The following is a 17,270-nucleotide window of genomic DNA, read 5'->3' as shown; positions in this document are numbered from 1 at the left end:
TTTTGTACAGATGACGGCTGAAGAAACCTTCTCATCGATGGACCACTCCTGTACGACTGAGAGCTTACACAGACGTAATGCCAGATACAGAATATTTTTTTATTATTACGGAGAAAAAAAACTACGAAGGAAAAACTGCAGTAAACTTGATTAGAAATTTTCTTTTACGATACATGCTGTCGATGGTGTCTTATGTGGCAAACAAATATTCACAATACTAACGTAGATTCTCATTTGAGACGATCTGACCATGAACTTGCTTCTTCATCTTCTCTTGGTTAATTTGGCGGGGTTGTACCTAAACACACACAAACACATTGGACGGTTGATGTCATTGCTCACTCCGGATGGGCTTTTAACATTCCTCACGGTTCATTCTTTACTGTGCGCCGATGCATTTTGAACAAACAAAAAACAGTGCCGTAAAAGACGAGAGAAAGTGTTTGTACAACTAAAAGCAAACAGGCGTCATATAGGGTATGTCTAGACACTTGCTGGCCACCAAAATGCACTGGGACTGTTTTCTTAGCGGCCGGGTCTGTTCCCCCGGCTATGCATGGCTGACTGAGTGTGACTCCGTGATTAAACAGCTCAGGCTCAACACGCACACACAATTTCAATCGCTTTTTCTGCTTCGTCAAAGAAAACAGAGCGGCGTACATCACCCCCCTTGCCTCTCCATGGAAACCGCTGTGACGAAAGAACCCAGCATTCCTCTTAATTATGTTGATTAGGATGAGTCTATGAATAGAACCGAGGATGCGCAGGCGTGTGTTAATTTGACAACGCAGACAGGTAGGGCAGAAAACACTGCCATTCATGAATTTACTTGGGAATTAAAAATATGATGTAGAGCGCCATTCCCGAATTTGTTCGGGTTTTGTTTTTTTTCATGGGAGTGTCATTTCTCTTTTTTGGCATGTTAGTGCTTTGTTCCAGCTTCAGCTGTTGTTAAAGCGCTATATAAACCAATTTGTATGTCTTGTATTTTGGACAGCCGCCCTTATTTCAAGCTCATATAACTCCAGACCCATATCATTTAGGAATTAACTCTTTTTTTTCTGATGAAATAAGAGAATCTAAGGTTTCTTACGGTGCATTGAATGTTTATGTGGTCCTAAAACTCAATATTCTGTGGGTCCTGAAATTCGAGTGACAATGACAAAAACCTTGGCACAGACGTGGACACATTTTTTCATGTCTGGCAGTGAATGAGTTAAGTATCCTCAGGCAATGCAGGGGAAGGGAAACGGGCCAAAATTGAATGCTTTCAACTTTTTAAGACTTGTAACCCAAATAAAATTTGGGATGAAAATTAAAGGTTTGCCTACCCGTAAAATTTAAGGTTACTGCCGATTCTAAAATTGATTGAACTAAGGTGGGTGTCATTTATAAATGCGACTGTGATATTTGGCTGCCGTGACGGGACAGAACTGTATAAGGTATAAAAGTCATCCCAATAACCTTTGAAGAAAAAAAAAACAATCACTATCACCCCCTTCTCATTTTTTTAATGTTTAGCCTCCGGCTGAGAAATGTTTCAATGAAATAACTCAAGCCAACCTTTAACTATGATTCAACAGGGTAACTTTGCTTGCTCTTTAACTCTACACACGTGCCCTTTTTGTCATATTTCATTTCAGACCGAAGAGCGTTCCTGTAGTTTTATTTTGTATTTCGAGAGTTGGTGCCCTGTATTTTGTTTTTCTCCTTCTTCTTTTCCTTTCATAACTTTGCTTCTGTGAAATGTAAATTTCTCCACTTTGAGGGTCAATCTAATCTGATCTAATATCATCTCATCTAATCTAATAAATGAATGAACTTCAAAAACAAAAAATGTGGAGAAATACGAATAAAAAATAAATTTTAAAAATGGAATGGTAGCATATGCGCCTCATTCTGAGCCGGCAAAAACATGTCTGAAGTCATACACATGCTTGATATCAGCACACTTGACTCAAACTCATTTCAGCCAGCATGAAACAACCCGTTTGTGCTGCTTGATAAGGAGGAGCTTTGAGTGAAGCTGTAGATTGCTGCATTAGCTTATTGTGTTAGCCGTTAGCTAGCTAGCCACCAACTGAAACCTTAAAGGACAACTGACACCTCCGGACAAGTTGTGTCCATAATTTGTAAAAATCACTTAGAATTACTTCTACTGAGCGAATTTTACAAAGATTCCACCGCATATAGCTATATTTTACATTTTAAGACTCGCGCTGAATATTCAGGAAGTCTTGTTTTTGAGTTGATGACGATTCCCTAATGACGTAACATTTGGAACGCTCCTGACCAAGAAAGCGACACACAATGCATTTTGGGGACTTTGTTCAGCCTGAAAACATCGTGTTGATGGCGAAATTAGAAGGAAAACTACATAAATAACACGATGGTGAATCGTTGTGTGTCGCAGCGTTAACATACATAAAGAATGTGTAAATTTATACAAATTCCCAGCGTACAAATCAGGCATTTCCAACAGAGGTTGTGCCCATCTTGTGCATTTTCTGGGCACTACATTGGAGTCCAGACGCCTCGAATTGATACGGAAGGACTTCTTTAATTGATTGCAAACATTTATGCTTTCGTCTTCAGAACCATTTGAATCATATTCATAACTGGATGAGTAACAAGAAAGCATCTTCTCCGAATCTGAACTATCTGAAGCCATTTTTTGATTCTGGAGCAACCAGTTTGTGAAGGAGTATCCCGGCGTGACGTCACGAACAAGGGGGCGAGACTATCTGAATCTGCCCAGTTCCGAGCTCATTTTGTGGCAGTTTTGGGAGACTCTAAGTCATTTTTATTGGTGTTTTGCATTCGACTAAAAATATCAGCCTGCGTGTTTTGGGTATTTTAGATGCTATAAAACGTTTTTCTGATGTCAGTTAGGAAAAAATGGTGTCGGTTGTCCTTTAAATGGATTATATGTGTCACTTGCGGCTTAATTTTTTTTTTTTTTTTTTTTCCATTATTTAGAGGTTGATTTGAAGAGAAACATGCATAAACTACAATACAGGAAGGCAGTCCTCACCTAAAGAGGTTATCCCCTTCAGTTTCCTCCAGTCTGCTCTGCCGCTCTTCCTGCAATAAATCAGCAGCGAAAAAGTCAATGCATCGCTCACGGAAGGACAAACTCAGAGAAAGGGAATCGAACCTCCTCTTTGTCTTTCATCCATTCGTCCAGCTCGGAGTTTTTGCCGCGGTTGTGAGCCAGCAGGTCAGACCTTCCGATGATGTGTGTCGAGTCATCCATCCCGGGTACTCGCATCTGTCCCATTGCACGCAACAGCGTATAATAATCATTTTTCCTTTCCTAAACTGTGGTTGACTACATATTAATTCATGCATTGCCATTCCTGAATTTATTCGGTAATTGAAAAGCATGATGTGGAGCGCCATTCCCGAATTTGGTCGGTTTTGTTTTTTTCTTGCGCGGGGGTGCCGAACAAGTACTGGTCAGACCTGTGGCCATGTTTTTCCCTCCCACAAGGGGGCAGAATTTGCCTTTTGTACAGCTGCCCCCATTTCAAGCTCAGATAACTCCAGATCCATATAACTTAGGAATTAACTATTTTTTCCTGATGAAAGAAGAGTGTCTAAGGTTTGTTACGCTGCATTGAATGTTTATGGAGTCCTAAAACTCAATATTCCGTGGGTCCTGCAATTTGAGTGAAAATGACAAAAACCATGGCACTGGAGTGGACACATTTTTGCACATCGTCTGGCAGTGAATGAGTTAAAAAAATAGACAAAATGACGTTTTGGAATTGTAAATGTGTTCTGACCTTGTGGAAACGTTTGAAGTTTTTCGCAAAGCCGTTGGAGTGCACTTGGTGTGGTTTAGTTTTAGGGAGCACGTTCACCGTGAGGGATCTAAACTCTACTAAAATCAATCGTTTAGGGAGGTCTTCATCCAGCTCCGTTATCTGCAAGACAACAACACAAACGTTGAGTGAGAATCCAACACAGGCATGACTCTCCCTCCTTCAAGGTACTACCGTATTTTCCGGTATATAAGGTGCACCCAAAATCCTTGATTTTCCCTCAGATCCTCTTCCCCCCTCCACCTCTGTGTGCCCCCTCTGCCCATCTCAGCACGATGGGGGACAGAGCTTTCAGCTGCTGTGCAACCAAACTCTGGAACTCACTTCCTCCCAACACTCGTAACATCGATTCTCTTCCCACCTTCAAATCCCATCTCAAAACCCACCTACGTATTTAAAATTGCATTTTCTGTGTAGCTTTCTCTTGTTTCTATTTATAATTGTATTTTATTTATTGTATTCTGTTTTGTGATTGTATTTTATTTATTATAGTACCTTGCTTATCTGTGACTGTAAAGTGTCCTTGAGAGCTTTGAAAGGCATTTAAAATAAAATGTATTATTATTATTATTCTTAATTTTCTTCAAAAGATGACCCTGTGCCTTATATGTGAAGTAATATTGAGCCACAACAGCACTCATAACTACTGTCAGCAGCCATTCCCTCTGTAGAAGAAGTAGTGCAGAACCCCAGCTTCGAACATAGCGCCTTATAATGTGGTGTGCCTTATATTTGGTAAAGTTTTATATATTTATATATTATCCTTGGAAGACTTTTGTCATTCATTGAAGGCGCGCCTTATATTCGGAAAAAGTTTGAAAATACACCATTCATTGGGGGTGTGCCTTATAGACCGGAAGATACAATTATTTGTCAAATATCTCCAAACAACTGAAAATCTAGAATGAATTCACATGTTGAGTGCATTATTTGAAATCAATGCAGGTGGCAGCGAAAATGGATTTTACTAGATAGAAAAAAACTTGCATGCCTTGCCTTGAAAAACTTACTTGGGTCTCCTGTTTGTCGACAGGTTTCGTAAGATGAACCATAGTCGCTTCTTTGGGCTGATCAACGTTTCCTTGGACTTGGCCAAAATACTAAGACAATGAACGAAAGAATTCAATAAATTGTTGATAATTGACGGAAAAGATGACGGGAGAGGCGATCTTCACCTCGCTGGAGGACATTTTGTTAGCGTCGCTATGTTGACTTGTGTTGTCAGATGAAATTCTGTAACTCTTCTTCTCTGCGGATGGCCGTGGCTTCTCTGTCGTCATGGCGACAACTTCCTGCTCGGTCTGGTGGTGCTGAGGTGGAAGCGGGTCTTCTACCGGTTCCAATGGTGACCTTTGGTTGCCCGTGTTACATTCGACTCGTTGCTTTTTACTCAAAGCCTCGACGGATTTGAACGTCTGTTCAGAACGATGACTTTGTGCTGGTGGAGATTGGCTGACGGAAAATGACTCATCCACGCAGTCCATTTCTTCAGACATTATAGACTCCAGTTCGTTCTGATCTATTTCTTCTTCCATCTCCTTCCTCTTTCGGCTTGTGTGAGAGAAGGCCGCTGGCGGATTGACAAAAAGAAGACTTTTGGAGTCCGCTGGCATCTGGGAAGAGGCTTTGGGGGCTGAGGGAGCCTGTTCAGGTGCCATTAAGGACTCTGCCACCTGGCTGATGTTGTTAGATTCAAGTACAGGACGCTTAGGCTGTGATGTGACGGTGGAGAATTCCTCATCTAAAGGCCTTGAAGAAAATGAAAAGTGTAAGAACAAATTCTTTGACATTTGCTCCCCCGCCCCCAAAAAAACGCGAATGATGACACCTCAAAATTCTAATAACCTCAAAATTCAAATGCGGAATTTTTTTTTGAGCTCAACCAATATTAAAAACCAGCCACATTTAATTAAATGTAGCTATATTAAATATATATACAGTAAAGTCTCGTTATATCGATATCGGATATATCGATAGTCCCGGTTATATCGATACTATTTCTGTGCACGCACGGAGAAAATTACATACAAACAGGGTCGGATATATCGATAGTCCCGGTTATATCGATATTTTTTCGGACTCCCTTGAATATCGATATAACGAGACTTTACTGTATATATAAAAAAAAAAAAAAAAAAATCCTCGTCTCACCCACCATGGGTGGTTTCTGTCCACCATTTCAGCTCGGGTCCTCTACCAGAGGCCAGGAAGCTTGAGGGTTCTGCGCAGTATCCGTGCTGTTCCCAGCACTGCGCTTTTCTGGACCGAGATATCCGATGTTGTTCCCAGGATCTGTTGCAACCACTCGTCGAGTTTGGGGGTCACTGCACCGAGTGCTCCGACCACCACAGGCATGACTGTCACCTTTACCTTCCAGGCTCTCTCCAGCTCCTCTCTGAGCCCTTGGTATTTCTCGATTTTCTCATGTTCCTTCTTTCTGATGTTTCCATCACTCGGGACCGCTACATCCACGACAACGGATTTCTTTTCCCCTTTATCTATGACCACGATATCTGGTTGGTTGGCCATTACCATCTTGTCGGTCTGTATCTGGAAGTCCCACAGGATCTTTGCTCGGTCATTCTCCACCAACTTGGGAGGTGTTTCCCATTTTGACCTTGGGGTTTCCAGTCCATACTCCGCACAGATGTTTCGGTAGACTATGCCAGCCACCTGGTTATGGCGCTCCATGTAGGCTTTCCCTGCCAGCATCTTACACCCTGCAGTTATGTGTTGGATTGTCTCAGGTGCCTCTTTGCACAACCTACACCTTGGGTCTTGTCTGGTGTGGTATATCCCTGCCTCTATGGCTCTGGTGTTCAGGGCCTGCTCTTGGGCAGCCAGGATGAGTGCCTCTGTGCTGTCCTTTAGGCCAGCCCTCTCTAGCCACTGATAGGACTTCTTGAGATCAGACACTTCTGTTATGGTTCGGTGGTACATCCCGTGTAGGGGCTTTTCCTCCCATGATTGTCTGTCTTCCAGCACCTCATCCTCTGTTCCCCATTGTCTGAGACATTCTCTGAATACATCATCCGTTGGAGCCTTCTCTTTGATGTATTCATGGAGCTTGGATGTTTCATCCTGGACAGTGGCTCTCACACTCACTAGTCCCCGGCCTCCTTCCTTACGGCTTGTGTACAGTCTCAGGGTGCTGGACTTGGGATGGAAACCTCCGTGCATGGTGAGGAGTTTTCGGGTCTTAACATCCGTGGTCTGAATCTCTTCCTTTGGCCACCTTATTATTCCTGCAGGGTATCTGATCTCATATATATATATATATATATATATATATACATATATACATATATATATATATATATATATATATATATATATATATATATATATATATATATATATATATATATATATATATATATATATATATATATATATATATATATATATATATATATATATATATATATATATATATATATTTCAGTCTTAGAAATGTCAAAATACTGTATAAAATAAGTCCATGTTTAAGTGGTCAGGAAGATGAATGAATGAATGAATTAATGAATGAATGAATGATAATTTCAACAATACCTTAAAGGACAGCCGACATCACTTTTTTGTTTCCTAACTGACATCAAAAAAACGTTTTATAGAATCTAAAACACCCAAAACTGATATTTTTAGTCAAATGCAAAACACCAATAAAAATGACTTAAAGTGTCTAAAAAGTATGTACTTTTAATAATATTAACTAACTAACTACTTTTAATTTAATAACAACAGTAAAGTCTCATTATATCGATATCGGATATATCGATAGTCCCGGTTATATCGATATTATTTCTATGCACGCACGGAGAAAATTACATGCAAACAGGGTCGGATATATCGATAGTCCCGGTTATATCGATATTTTTTCGGACTCCCTTGAATATCGATATAACGAGACTTTACTGTAATTTGAAACCAGAAGTGGCCAGTTTCACAAGGTCCCACCCCCTTGTTCGTGGTGTAACGCAAAGACATCTTGCATGTTTGCAATCGATTAAAGAATTTATTCCGTGCCATTTTGAGGTATCTGGGGGTGGAAAATCTAGCACCCAAAAGAGGCAGAAGATGGCGACAATGTAAGGAATTAATCAGTGTAAGGAAAACATAAATGTTTGCAATCGATTAAAGAAGTCCTTCCAAAGTCCTTCCGAATTTATCAGCCCGTTTCCACGGGCTGATAAATTCCTTACACGGAGCTTTGCCGGTCATTTTGATGCATCTGGAGAGAAATGTAGTGACAAACTCTTTAGTACTCACAGTACCCAAAAAGGCAGAAGATGGTGACAAAGCTCTGTGGAAATTGTCTCCTGGGAAGTTTTATCAGCGAATATCAAATAGAAGTCTTGGTGCAAGACACAACGATTCACCATCGCGTTATTTATGTGTTTTCCTTGTAATTTCACCATCAACACGAAGTACCGCAAAATGCGTTGAGGTGATGAAAGGACTGCTACAATGTGTCCTTTCTCAGTCAGGGGCGTTCCTTCCGTGGCGTGACTTGAGGACTCGTCACCAACTCAAAAACAAGACTTCCGGAATATTCAGCGCGAGTCTTAAGATGTAAAATATAGCTATATGCGGTGGAATCTTTGTAAAATACGCTCAGTAGAAGTCATTTGAAGCCATTTTACAAATTATGTCCGGGGGCGTCGGTTGTCCTTTAAAACAACACCACAAAGACACAGCACGCACAACATCTTCGTTTCCTGTTTCCTTTCAGGCTTCGTCAAAGGGTGAGTATTGTTACTTTTTTAATCATACAATGGCATAGTTCTCTTTACATGTGCACAAGTTATTTTTTTACCTAAACCAGTGTCTTGACAGTTCATTAAAATTTGAGACTCAAACCAACTTGGAATTCAATAAGTAGCACAGAATGAATGTTGGTGACCGGATATAGCTATATTTTACGTTTTAAGACTGAATATTGAGGAAGTCTTGTTTTCGATCGTTTGATGGCGAACTTAGAAGGAAAGCGATGGTGAATCGTTGTGTGTTGCACCAAGACTACTATTTGATATTAGTTGACACAAATTCCCATCAGACAAATCCGCCCATTTCCAACGGAGCTTGGGCACCATCTTGTGCATTTTCTGGGACGCTACATTGGAGTCCTGACGGCTCGAATTGATACGGGAGGACTTCTTCAATCCATTGCAAACATTTATGCTTCCCTCTTCAGAACTCTTTGAATCATATTCATAACTGGATGAGTAACAAGAAAGCATCTTCTCTGAATTTGAAGCCATTGTTTTGATTCTAGAGCAAGGCAAGACGTCCTGACATGATGTCACGAACAAGGGGCCGGGACCCTCTGAAACTCACCATTTCCGAGGTCATTTTGAAGTAGTTTTCAGACACTACCGTATTTTTTTGATTATACGTCGCTCCGGATTATAGGTCGCACCAGCCAAAAAATGCATAATTAAGAAGAAAAAAACATGTATAGGTCGCACTGGAGAATAAGTCGCATTTTGGGGAAAATTTATTTGATAAAATCCAACACCAAACAACATACATGTCATCTTGAAAAGTAATTTAAAATAAATTAATTAAGTTAAAATAAAATAGTTAACATCACGCTCCGTTTCACTTCTTTTTTTCCAACATAACACCGCAGCTCTCGCTCTACGCAACTCCGATGGACACACCTCCTTTTTCGTAACAAGTTTTTCACTCACTCCAAACTTTCTTTCTGCTGCTCGATTGCCGTTTTCGGCTGCATATTTCACTATCTGCAGCTTGTAAGCTGCAGAATATGACTATCTTTTCGGTGCCATTTTTATACAGCCCTTCTTAGTTGTGTTTATAAATAACAGGTGTTACAGAAAAATCTGACCCTCCAGAAACCGCGACCGCAGAGACGCCAGATTCTGACGGCTCACAGATGTTTCAACACAATATCAGCACAGGGCTAGTGCGCGCTCTTGCGGTTTAATGTGAAAATAACATGTGAAATGATATACGTACAGTAATAAAAAAAAACATTTATAAATCGCTGCGATTTATAAATCGCACCCCCGACCAAACTATGAAAAAAACTGCGATTTATAATCCGAAAAATACGGTATAACTCAATAATAAAAATCAGCCTGCGTGTTTTGGGTATTTTAGATGCTATAAAACGTTTTTCTGATGTCAGTTAGGAAACAAAAAAATGGTGTCGTTGTTCTTTAACTAAATGTGTTTCTTTCGCTATTTTAACAGAAGTATGTCATACGTGGCACAGATCATGTAGCAATATGAGTTAATCGGAATTTCCTAGCGGTGCTGGCGCAGTGGAGTTCCAAAGTTGCGCCAGTGGCTGTCAAAGTGCGTCAATAGCGCAAGGGCGTGGCCCAGATGCATTACTGTGAATGCTGACAACCGCAATGTATGACATGGGTGGTTACTTACCTCTTCTTGTTGAGTGTTTTGAAAAAGTTGGTCATTGTTGCTTGTTTCTGTGGCGAAGCTTGCGGAGAGACGTTTTTTTTCTGAGAAAATTTCTTTGAGTCAAATGCCTTCTTAGCACCACTGGATTTCGCCAAAGTAGGGTGGCCTGCAAATGCAAAAAAATGTTTTCTTTGAAGAACGTTTGCAATTAGTTACACTCGCATCATTTCACATCTCTAATTTTGTCTTTGTGAAATTGGTCTTTTGTTGTTTTATTTCCCTTTATGATGTCACTGCTTTTTTTTTTTTTTTTTTGCTTATTCTAAAATTTGTGCCCGATCACAGCTGGGGCCACAGCTTGACGACGAGTAAACATCCAACCATATAAATGTTGCAATAGTATTATTAGATTAAATGTAGTATTATTAGATTAAATGTAATTCGAATACTCAAAAGAAGAAAAAGAAGTCCAAAATGGCGCCCGAGTAGGCAGCCGTCAGCGAGTGCTCTCATGAGCCTTGCTTTTTTTTGTTGTTTTGTGTTGTTTTTGTGTTTTCTTTTGTCACTTTGTGTTGTTGTGCGACGTGTGGAACGCATATATTTTTTTTCAGCATTTTTGGCCATGACATTCATCAAGGAGGAGACTCTGCTGAGCGGTTACGCCTTTTCGGCAGCATGAATATGCCAACACCGTTTTTGATTAGGAGGAATGTCTGTGTCATTTGACTGTCATCGCTGGACAGCTCGGGCGATTGTGCTTTTTTGAGCGCCGATGCGTATGTGGAACTGTCGCAGCTTGGAATTGAAGCGGATTTGCGTGGGGGATGTGAGACAATTTTTTTGTCAGTGGATGCTAAAGCTTTGTGTTTGTTTTCAAGATTTAGCTTGTAGCAGACGTTCACATTTCACCATGACGTCTCTGATCCACTAGTGAAAAGGACGCTTTGATCCTCTCCTCTTTCATCTAGAACTGCTTCATAGAACAAAGTGGGTGCAGAAAGTGTTTAAAACTGGATGACTGTCTATGTCTTTGTTTTGTCATCGTATGTTATTTAGTTTTTTTGTTTTGACTTCAAGATGGCGCTGCAGTAGTGGCTGCCTTTACAGCAGCTCCTGTATTTTGTTTTTCTACTTCTTCCTTTCCTTTACTCTTCCTTTCATCACTTTGATGCTGTGAAATGTAAATGTCTCCACTGCAAGACTAATAAAGGCTAATCCCATCCAACATTGTCATTCGTTTATGACATTCGAGAAGCTCTGTCTTCGGATCATGTAAGCACGACGTGCAACCTCCCCATTTGCCTACTCTCAGTTTCAGCGTTCTGATTTTTCCACACATTGGAAATGTACCTCTCACTTTGGATGCGGGTTTATTCCTCTGGGAATGTGCGTTCTCTGTCTCGCACAAAGTCACAAGGCTCTTTGTGATCATCTTTTGGGTTGTGGCATTGAAGCCAAGAGGATGAGCGGCATCACAATTCAGCTTTTTCTCCGGAGTCTCTCCCACCGTGGTAATTCTGCTTACTTCACACCGCTCTGGACTGATTCATGAGGAAATTAACCCAGAATAAATAAAAAGGCAAATTCTGGACGGCTTGAGCAGATGATGATGATGATGATGATGATGATGTGTGTGTGTGTACATTTGTGAAGCTTCTGTGTTGACTGCGTATGCTGTGATGTTCTGCGATGCTGCAGGCAAATAGGTCTCATCTACATACTGGGAAAGCGATGCACTGGAAATTCTTGCCGACTTCGTTGTGTCTAAAAAAATAATACAAATAAAAATAGTGCATGCCAAAATCGAAAAACATTCTCCCACTATACCACAAATGTTCTCCTACCTGCATCTGTCGTTAAACTGGAAGGGTTGCAGTACATGTCACATGAAGCGTAGATAGTAGCCAATCCGATTTCTGATTCTGTGATGACTCGAAGGCCTTTTCTATCTCACAAAAGGGCAATTGAAGGCTCTTAGATTGACGACAATCAAGATGAGCTGTTCTCTCATGGGGGGTCGAATGGGGGTTCAAAACCTTTGAACGATGTTCTTCACGGAATTGTGCCACGCCGTGGTTGAAGCTGGAAGGGAAGGTTGCGAGTTGCCAGCAGTAAAATCCACCACGCAGCTTTCCGGGGACTCCAGGAGGTCACGGGGCAGAGTGCCCTCCTCAAGAAGTTGGCTCGTGCCTCCTCCAAAAGTCAGAGGTGCACTGAGACGCTTGAACTGCCAACAACAAAGATGTGAGTCAGTTACACTGCCATCTGGTTAACTCATTCATTGCCATTCCAGAATATATTTAGGAATTGAAAAGTGTGACGTGAAGCGCCATTCCCAAATTTGTTTGGGTTTTGGTTTTTCTTGCGGAGGGTGCCGATAAAGCGCGGGTCAGACCTCTGGCAATGTTTTTCCCTTCCACAAGGGGGCAGAATTTGCCATTTATCCATGTTAGCGCTTTGTTACAGATTCAGCTGTCGTTAAAGCGTTATAAACATCAATATGTATGTCTTGTATTGTATTTTGTACAGCTGCCCACATTTCAAGCTCAGATAACCCCAGGCCCATATAACTTAGGAATTAACTATTTTTCTGATAAAAGAAGAGAGTCTAAGATTTCTTACGCTGAATTCAATGTTTATGTAGTCCTAAAACTGAATATTCTGTGGATCCTGCAATTTGAGTGAAAATGACAAAAACCCTGGCACTGAAGTGGACACATGTTTGCACATCGTCTGGCAGTGAATGAGTTAACCCTCATTATGTTGAAAAAAAAAATCCTGATTATGTTGTGGGTAATTTTTGCCTGCATGTAAAAATCCACACAAAACGGTAAAAAAATAGGTTGTATTGGCAACAACTATTTCTGAGATATTATAAACAGAGAGACAACATATTTTCTCTCCCATTGGGATATTTTAGAATTGTTTTGAAGAAAAGAAAAACAACTGACATCCAGTGCTCTAGTCAACACAAAAATGGGTAAAATTGACCCCGTAACATAATATGAGGGTTAATAAGTAAAATTATACTAATCATTAAGTACACAAGTTTAACTTGTGGTGGGTAAGTCATTGATCATTTTTTAGTGTGCTATGTTATTTCCCCTGTAGAGACTATATAGGAATCGGATATATAGTGTCATTGTCATTTGCTTTTTCAATATGACATGGGTTAAATAGTCATATGACATGGCATGATGTCTCTAGTTCAAAATAAGGTGGTTGGGAAACAATCATGAGTCATTGCCCTTAAGCACAGTGCACAAGCGAGTAAATTTCCAGAAAAAAATCCCAGAGGATCTGAGGACTGATGTTGCTTAGCACCGGACATTTAGCAGATAAACATCAAGCTCAGTCGAAGGGGGACTTTGTCTATAAATAAATAGTTGTCGTCATCATACACGCATTTGTTAGGCAGGTAAATGTCCACTTATGCTCCAAACAAACCTGCTTGCCGGTGAGGAAAATAAAGGTTGTGCCTGCAAAAAGCTCCTTGCGCCTCAGATCTGGCTCCAGATTCACCTCCTCGTTTCTCAAACACGGCTCATCAATGTCAGGGGTGAATCTGTAAAACAAGCACATCTGAGACCATGTGTGAGAATCCCGGAGTGAGAACTGCAATGGCACATTACCTTTCGGCTTGAGGAAGCGGTAGCTTCTGCTGAGCTGCTTTGTTGAGCTCTGAGAAAAAGTCCGGCTTCACGATAGGACGGCAGCACAGGAGAGCGGAAATTGTCTAATAGCGGTTAAGTCATACAAAACATGGACAGTGTTATCAAGAAACACATTGCAGTTAAAATTAAGCATTGGCCTGACCTTGATGGTGACTTTAACAGAAGGCATGACCAGGTGGGTACAGTCCTTGGTCCACGTATTGACCATCTTTCCTCCAAAAAGCTGCAGAGCCTCAGAGAGTGCAGCTTTGCCATCGTTGTCTAAACAAGACGAACACACCACTGGATTCTGATGATCCACACTAGGCAAAAAAAAAAAAAAAAAAGAGAAAAAGGTCAAATAAAGAGCTGAGCGGTAATAAAATGTGACTTTTTGTTTACTCTCCAGTAACACTTGTCTAACTGCAAATTTTAATCTCATGAATCTGGAAAACTTGCATCCCTAATTTTTAAAACATAGTAAAAAATGAACAATCTAATATGTAACTAATTGCCTCATATAAAAGAAATTTACAATGACAATTCAAAGCAAGTTTGGATTTTTGTCCTATTTCCTGTTTTGGGATTTAAATTTTTCTGTTGAAATCAAACATGTTTTGACAGAAACTTTTTTTTCACCCAGCCAACTACATTCAACATCCATTAGAAAAAAAAGAGAAAAAAAAACAGGTGTGTCCTTTGCTCAACATCCCTTTTCTCACACCGTATAGGATAGTCCTTAAATTTAACATTTAACAGTTCATTAACCAAAACAATTTAACATAATGAGCAACATTGACTCCAAGACGGCGTCGCAAGAGTGGCTGCCTTTCCAGCAGCTCCTGTATTTTGTTTTTCTACTTTCATTCCTTTCATAACTTTGCTGCTGTGAAATGTAAATTCCCTCCACTGCGAGACTAATAAAGGCAAATCCAATCCAATCCAATCCAACATCAACAATGCGCAACAACATCTGCGGACAAATTGCATAATATCAGCTGTTAGCAATGTCTCAAGTACCTGAATTTGGATTGAAAAACCCCAAATGTAATGCTGTCCCCAGGCTTCAGGGTGACTGGAGAGTTCTGTGCCAAGGGTTGGCCATTGACGACGGTGCCATACTTGGAGGTGTCCCTCAGGGTCAATGTCTGAAGTCAGTCAAAATTTTAGGTACACAGAGACATTTATGAAAGAAATCAGCCACAACTCTTGAGGCGGCGTTGTGCTCCTGAACTTTTTAACTTGTCTAACTGACAAATTCATTTACTTGGATGCAGCCACAAACCGGACGACATTAATTTGTTTGAATGATTTTGGCTGCTGTTGTTGACTGAACAAATAAAGTATTTTTAAGATAAATATTAACTATTTTTTATTATATTATTTGCAATTGTGTATACTATTACATAAAACACAGTGAACAAGTTTAACAAAGTTAATCTGAAAAAACTAAAAACTGTGCACTGGCTCATTTGCATATTGAAGGTTCTGCAGAGGGTAAAGAAAGTGCTTATGAATGAATGACTGTGTCTTTGTGTTGTTATATTATTTGTTATTTAGTTTTTTTGTTCTTTTGACTTCAAGATGGCACCGCGGGAGTGGCTACCTTTCCAGCAGTTCCTGTATTTTGTTTTTCTACTTCTCTCTTTCCTTTAATCTTCCTTTCATAATTTTGCTGCTGTGAAATGTAAATTTCTCCACTGCGATGCTAATAAAGGCTAATCCAATCCAGACAGCTATTCCTAACAGTAAACCGTAACAGGAATAAGTGGGCGCACAGGTGAAACTGTCTTTCTGTCATCCAGCAGAAGAGAATATAATTGTTTGTGCTGTCACAAAATGTTTTGGAGATGGACAGGAAAACCAAGATACCTTACTTATAATAATAATTTACAAATAAATCAATTCAGTGGGACTGATTGAATCCATAATTTCAAAAAATGTGGCAGAGAGGTCATGAATCATGAATCTAATGCGATGCAACTCAATCTGACAAAGGAAGTAGAAAAACATCCTCCAGTGTCAAACCACGTCATCATCTTTCTCACCTGATCAGTTACAATAAAGTGAGCATGAGCTCTGCTGATCGATTGGTCACTTGGCAGCACGATATCACAGTTCTTGCGACCCACCACGTACTCTTTACCAGAAAAGAGATAGTGGGTCTCACCTGTTTGCAAAAAAAAAAAGAGTTCGTTTGATAACTTGAAAATGTCTATTCTTATTTTTATAACTTTACCGTGCCTCAAATGGCTCACGATGCCTAATTGTCTCACTCTGTTCATCTCTTACAAGACAAATTTAACGTTCGTGACTAATGAACACGATGAAGACATAAAACGAGTACTTGGCCCTCATATTGACAGTCTGAATTTATTGACTGTCACGCGCATACTTACTGGGGAAAATAGAGCAAATTATGCGGAAGCATTTATTTGAGTTCCTTGCGCAAATAGGTCAGTACCAAAAGAAAAAGTTACCTCCAGGCTCTAGAGGACTCAGTATCCACATTTTGATCCTAGACGTCTTTTCTCCGTCTGTTACATTTGAATGAATAATAAGCGGTATGGAAAATGAGATGAGATGAGATGAGATAAAATTGAAAGAAAAATGAAGTAGCTTTCCCTCCTTACAGCGACGAATGAGAGGTGCATTGCATTGCGCATGCGTGTTCCTGTGACGTCAAATATCTGCGTCTGCAATGTCTTCTGTTGTAATAGCTGTGCAATCATCTACCGGAAGCATTTTGGATTGTGGCGCCAAATTACAAAAGACAACGCATACTGCCACAAATATTTTATTCCATTAAGAATATATAGTCATCATTAAGTGATGTACAAGATAGTCTATATGCCTGATAAATGTGTGAAAAAACATTGCCACAAGAAACCTCACGCGCATATACGTGTGTGCGTGCGTTTGTGCGCGTGAGTGCGTGCGCGTGTGTGAAAAATCAGGTTATTTTCCGGTTGGAAGATAATAAATACAATTTAGAAATATACATTGTTTTATTAAAAATACAAATAAATGTGGTCAATACATATATTTAATATTTATTTAATCTTGAATTTAAATGTAACCAGATATTCTCATTGACAGCATACTACCACATTTGAACAGGATATGTTGGAAGACAATGTAATACCTAATGTAATCCATTGTGCCTTGAGATACCAGTTTCATTTAGTCACTTAAATTTCAAGTAAATAATGAAAATGTTGATACGCGAATGGCTTCCGCTGCTCACCCACACACACAAAAAAAATTATTATCCCGTGACTGTAAAGTGTCCTGGAGAGTTTTGAAAGACGTTTAGAAATAAAATGGATTATTATTATTATTACATCTCGAATAATTCATTGGGAGCGCTGGAATGTGCAATCTGGCCACCAGGAGGGAGCAA

At 40.0% G+C, this 17,270-nt stretch overlaps 1 protein-coding gene across 2 annotated transcripts; it reads right to left on the bottom strand.

Annotated features, from left to right (window-relative positions):
* Positions 1-85: 85 nt before the first annotated feature.
* Positions 86-16,524, bottom strand: nbn (nibrin). 2 transcript variants are annotated; one of them, XM_088998570.1, is made up of 17 exons: positions 16,348-16,524; positions 15,916-16,037; positions 14,888-15,015; positions 14,031-14,190; positions 13,847-13,950; positions 13,662-13,779; positions 12,251-12,441; positions 12,059-12,159; positions 11,858-11,978; positions 11,565-11,755; positions 10,236-10,380; positions 5,003-5,576; positions 4,838-4,927; positions 3,789-3,929; positions 3,158-3,271; positions 3,035-3,084; positions 86-298 (listed from the first exon to the last, which is right to left on the bottom strand). In XM_088998570.1, the coding sequence occupies exons 1-17, from the start codon at positions 16,376-16,378 to the stop codon at positions 265-267; spliced, it is 2,415 nt and encodes an 804-aa protein (XP_088854696.1). In that variant the 5' UTR covers positions 16,379-16,524; the 3' UTR covers positions 86-264. The 2 variants fall into 2 exon arrangements, with proteins under 2 accessions (XP_088854696.1, XP_088854697.1); XM_088998571.1 differs by lacking the exons at positions 14,888-15,015; positions 16,348-16,524 and having other exon boundaries at positions 15,916-16,039.
* Positions 16,525-17,270: the final 746 nt, after the last annotated feature.

The sequence above is a fragment of the Hippocampus bargibanti genome, linkage group LG06 (genome assembly GCF_051943395.1).
Source record: "Hippocampus bargibanti isolate YZ-2025 linkage group LG06, ASM5194339v1, whole genome shotgun sequence".
In the NCBI taxonomy this organism is placed as follows: Eukaryota; Metazoa; Chordata; class Actinopteri; order Syngnathiformes; family Syngnathidae; genus Hippocampus; species Hippocampus bargibanti.
This window is presented reverse-complemented; position numbering and strand designations above follow the sequence as displayed.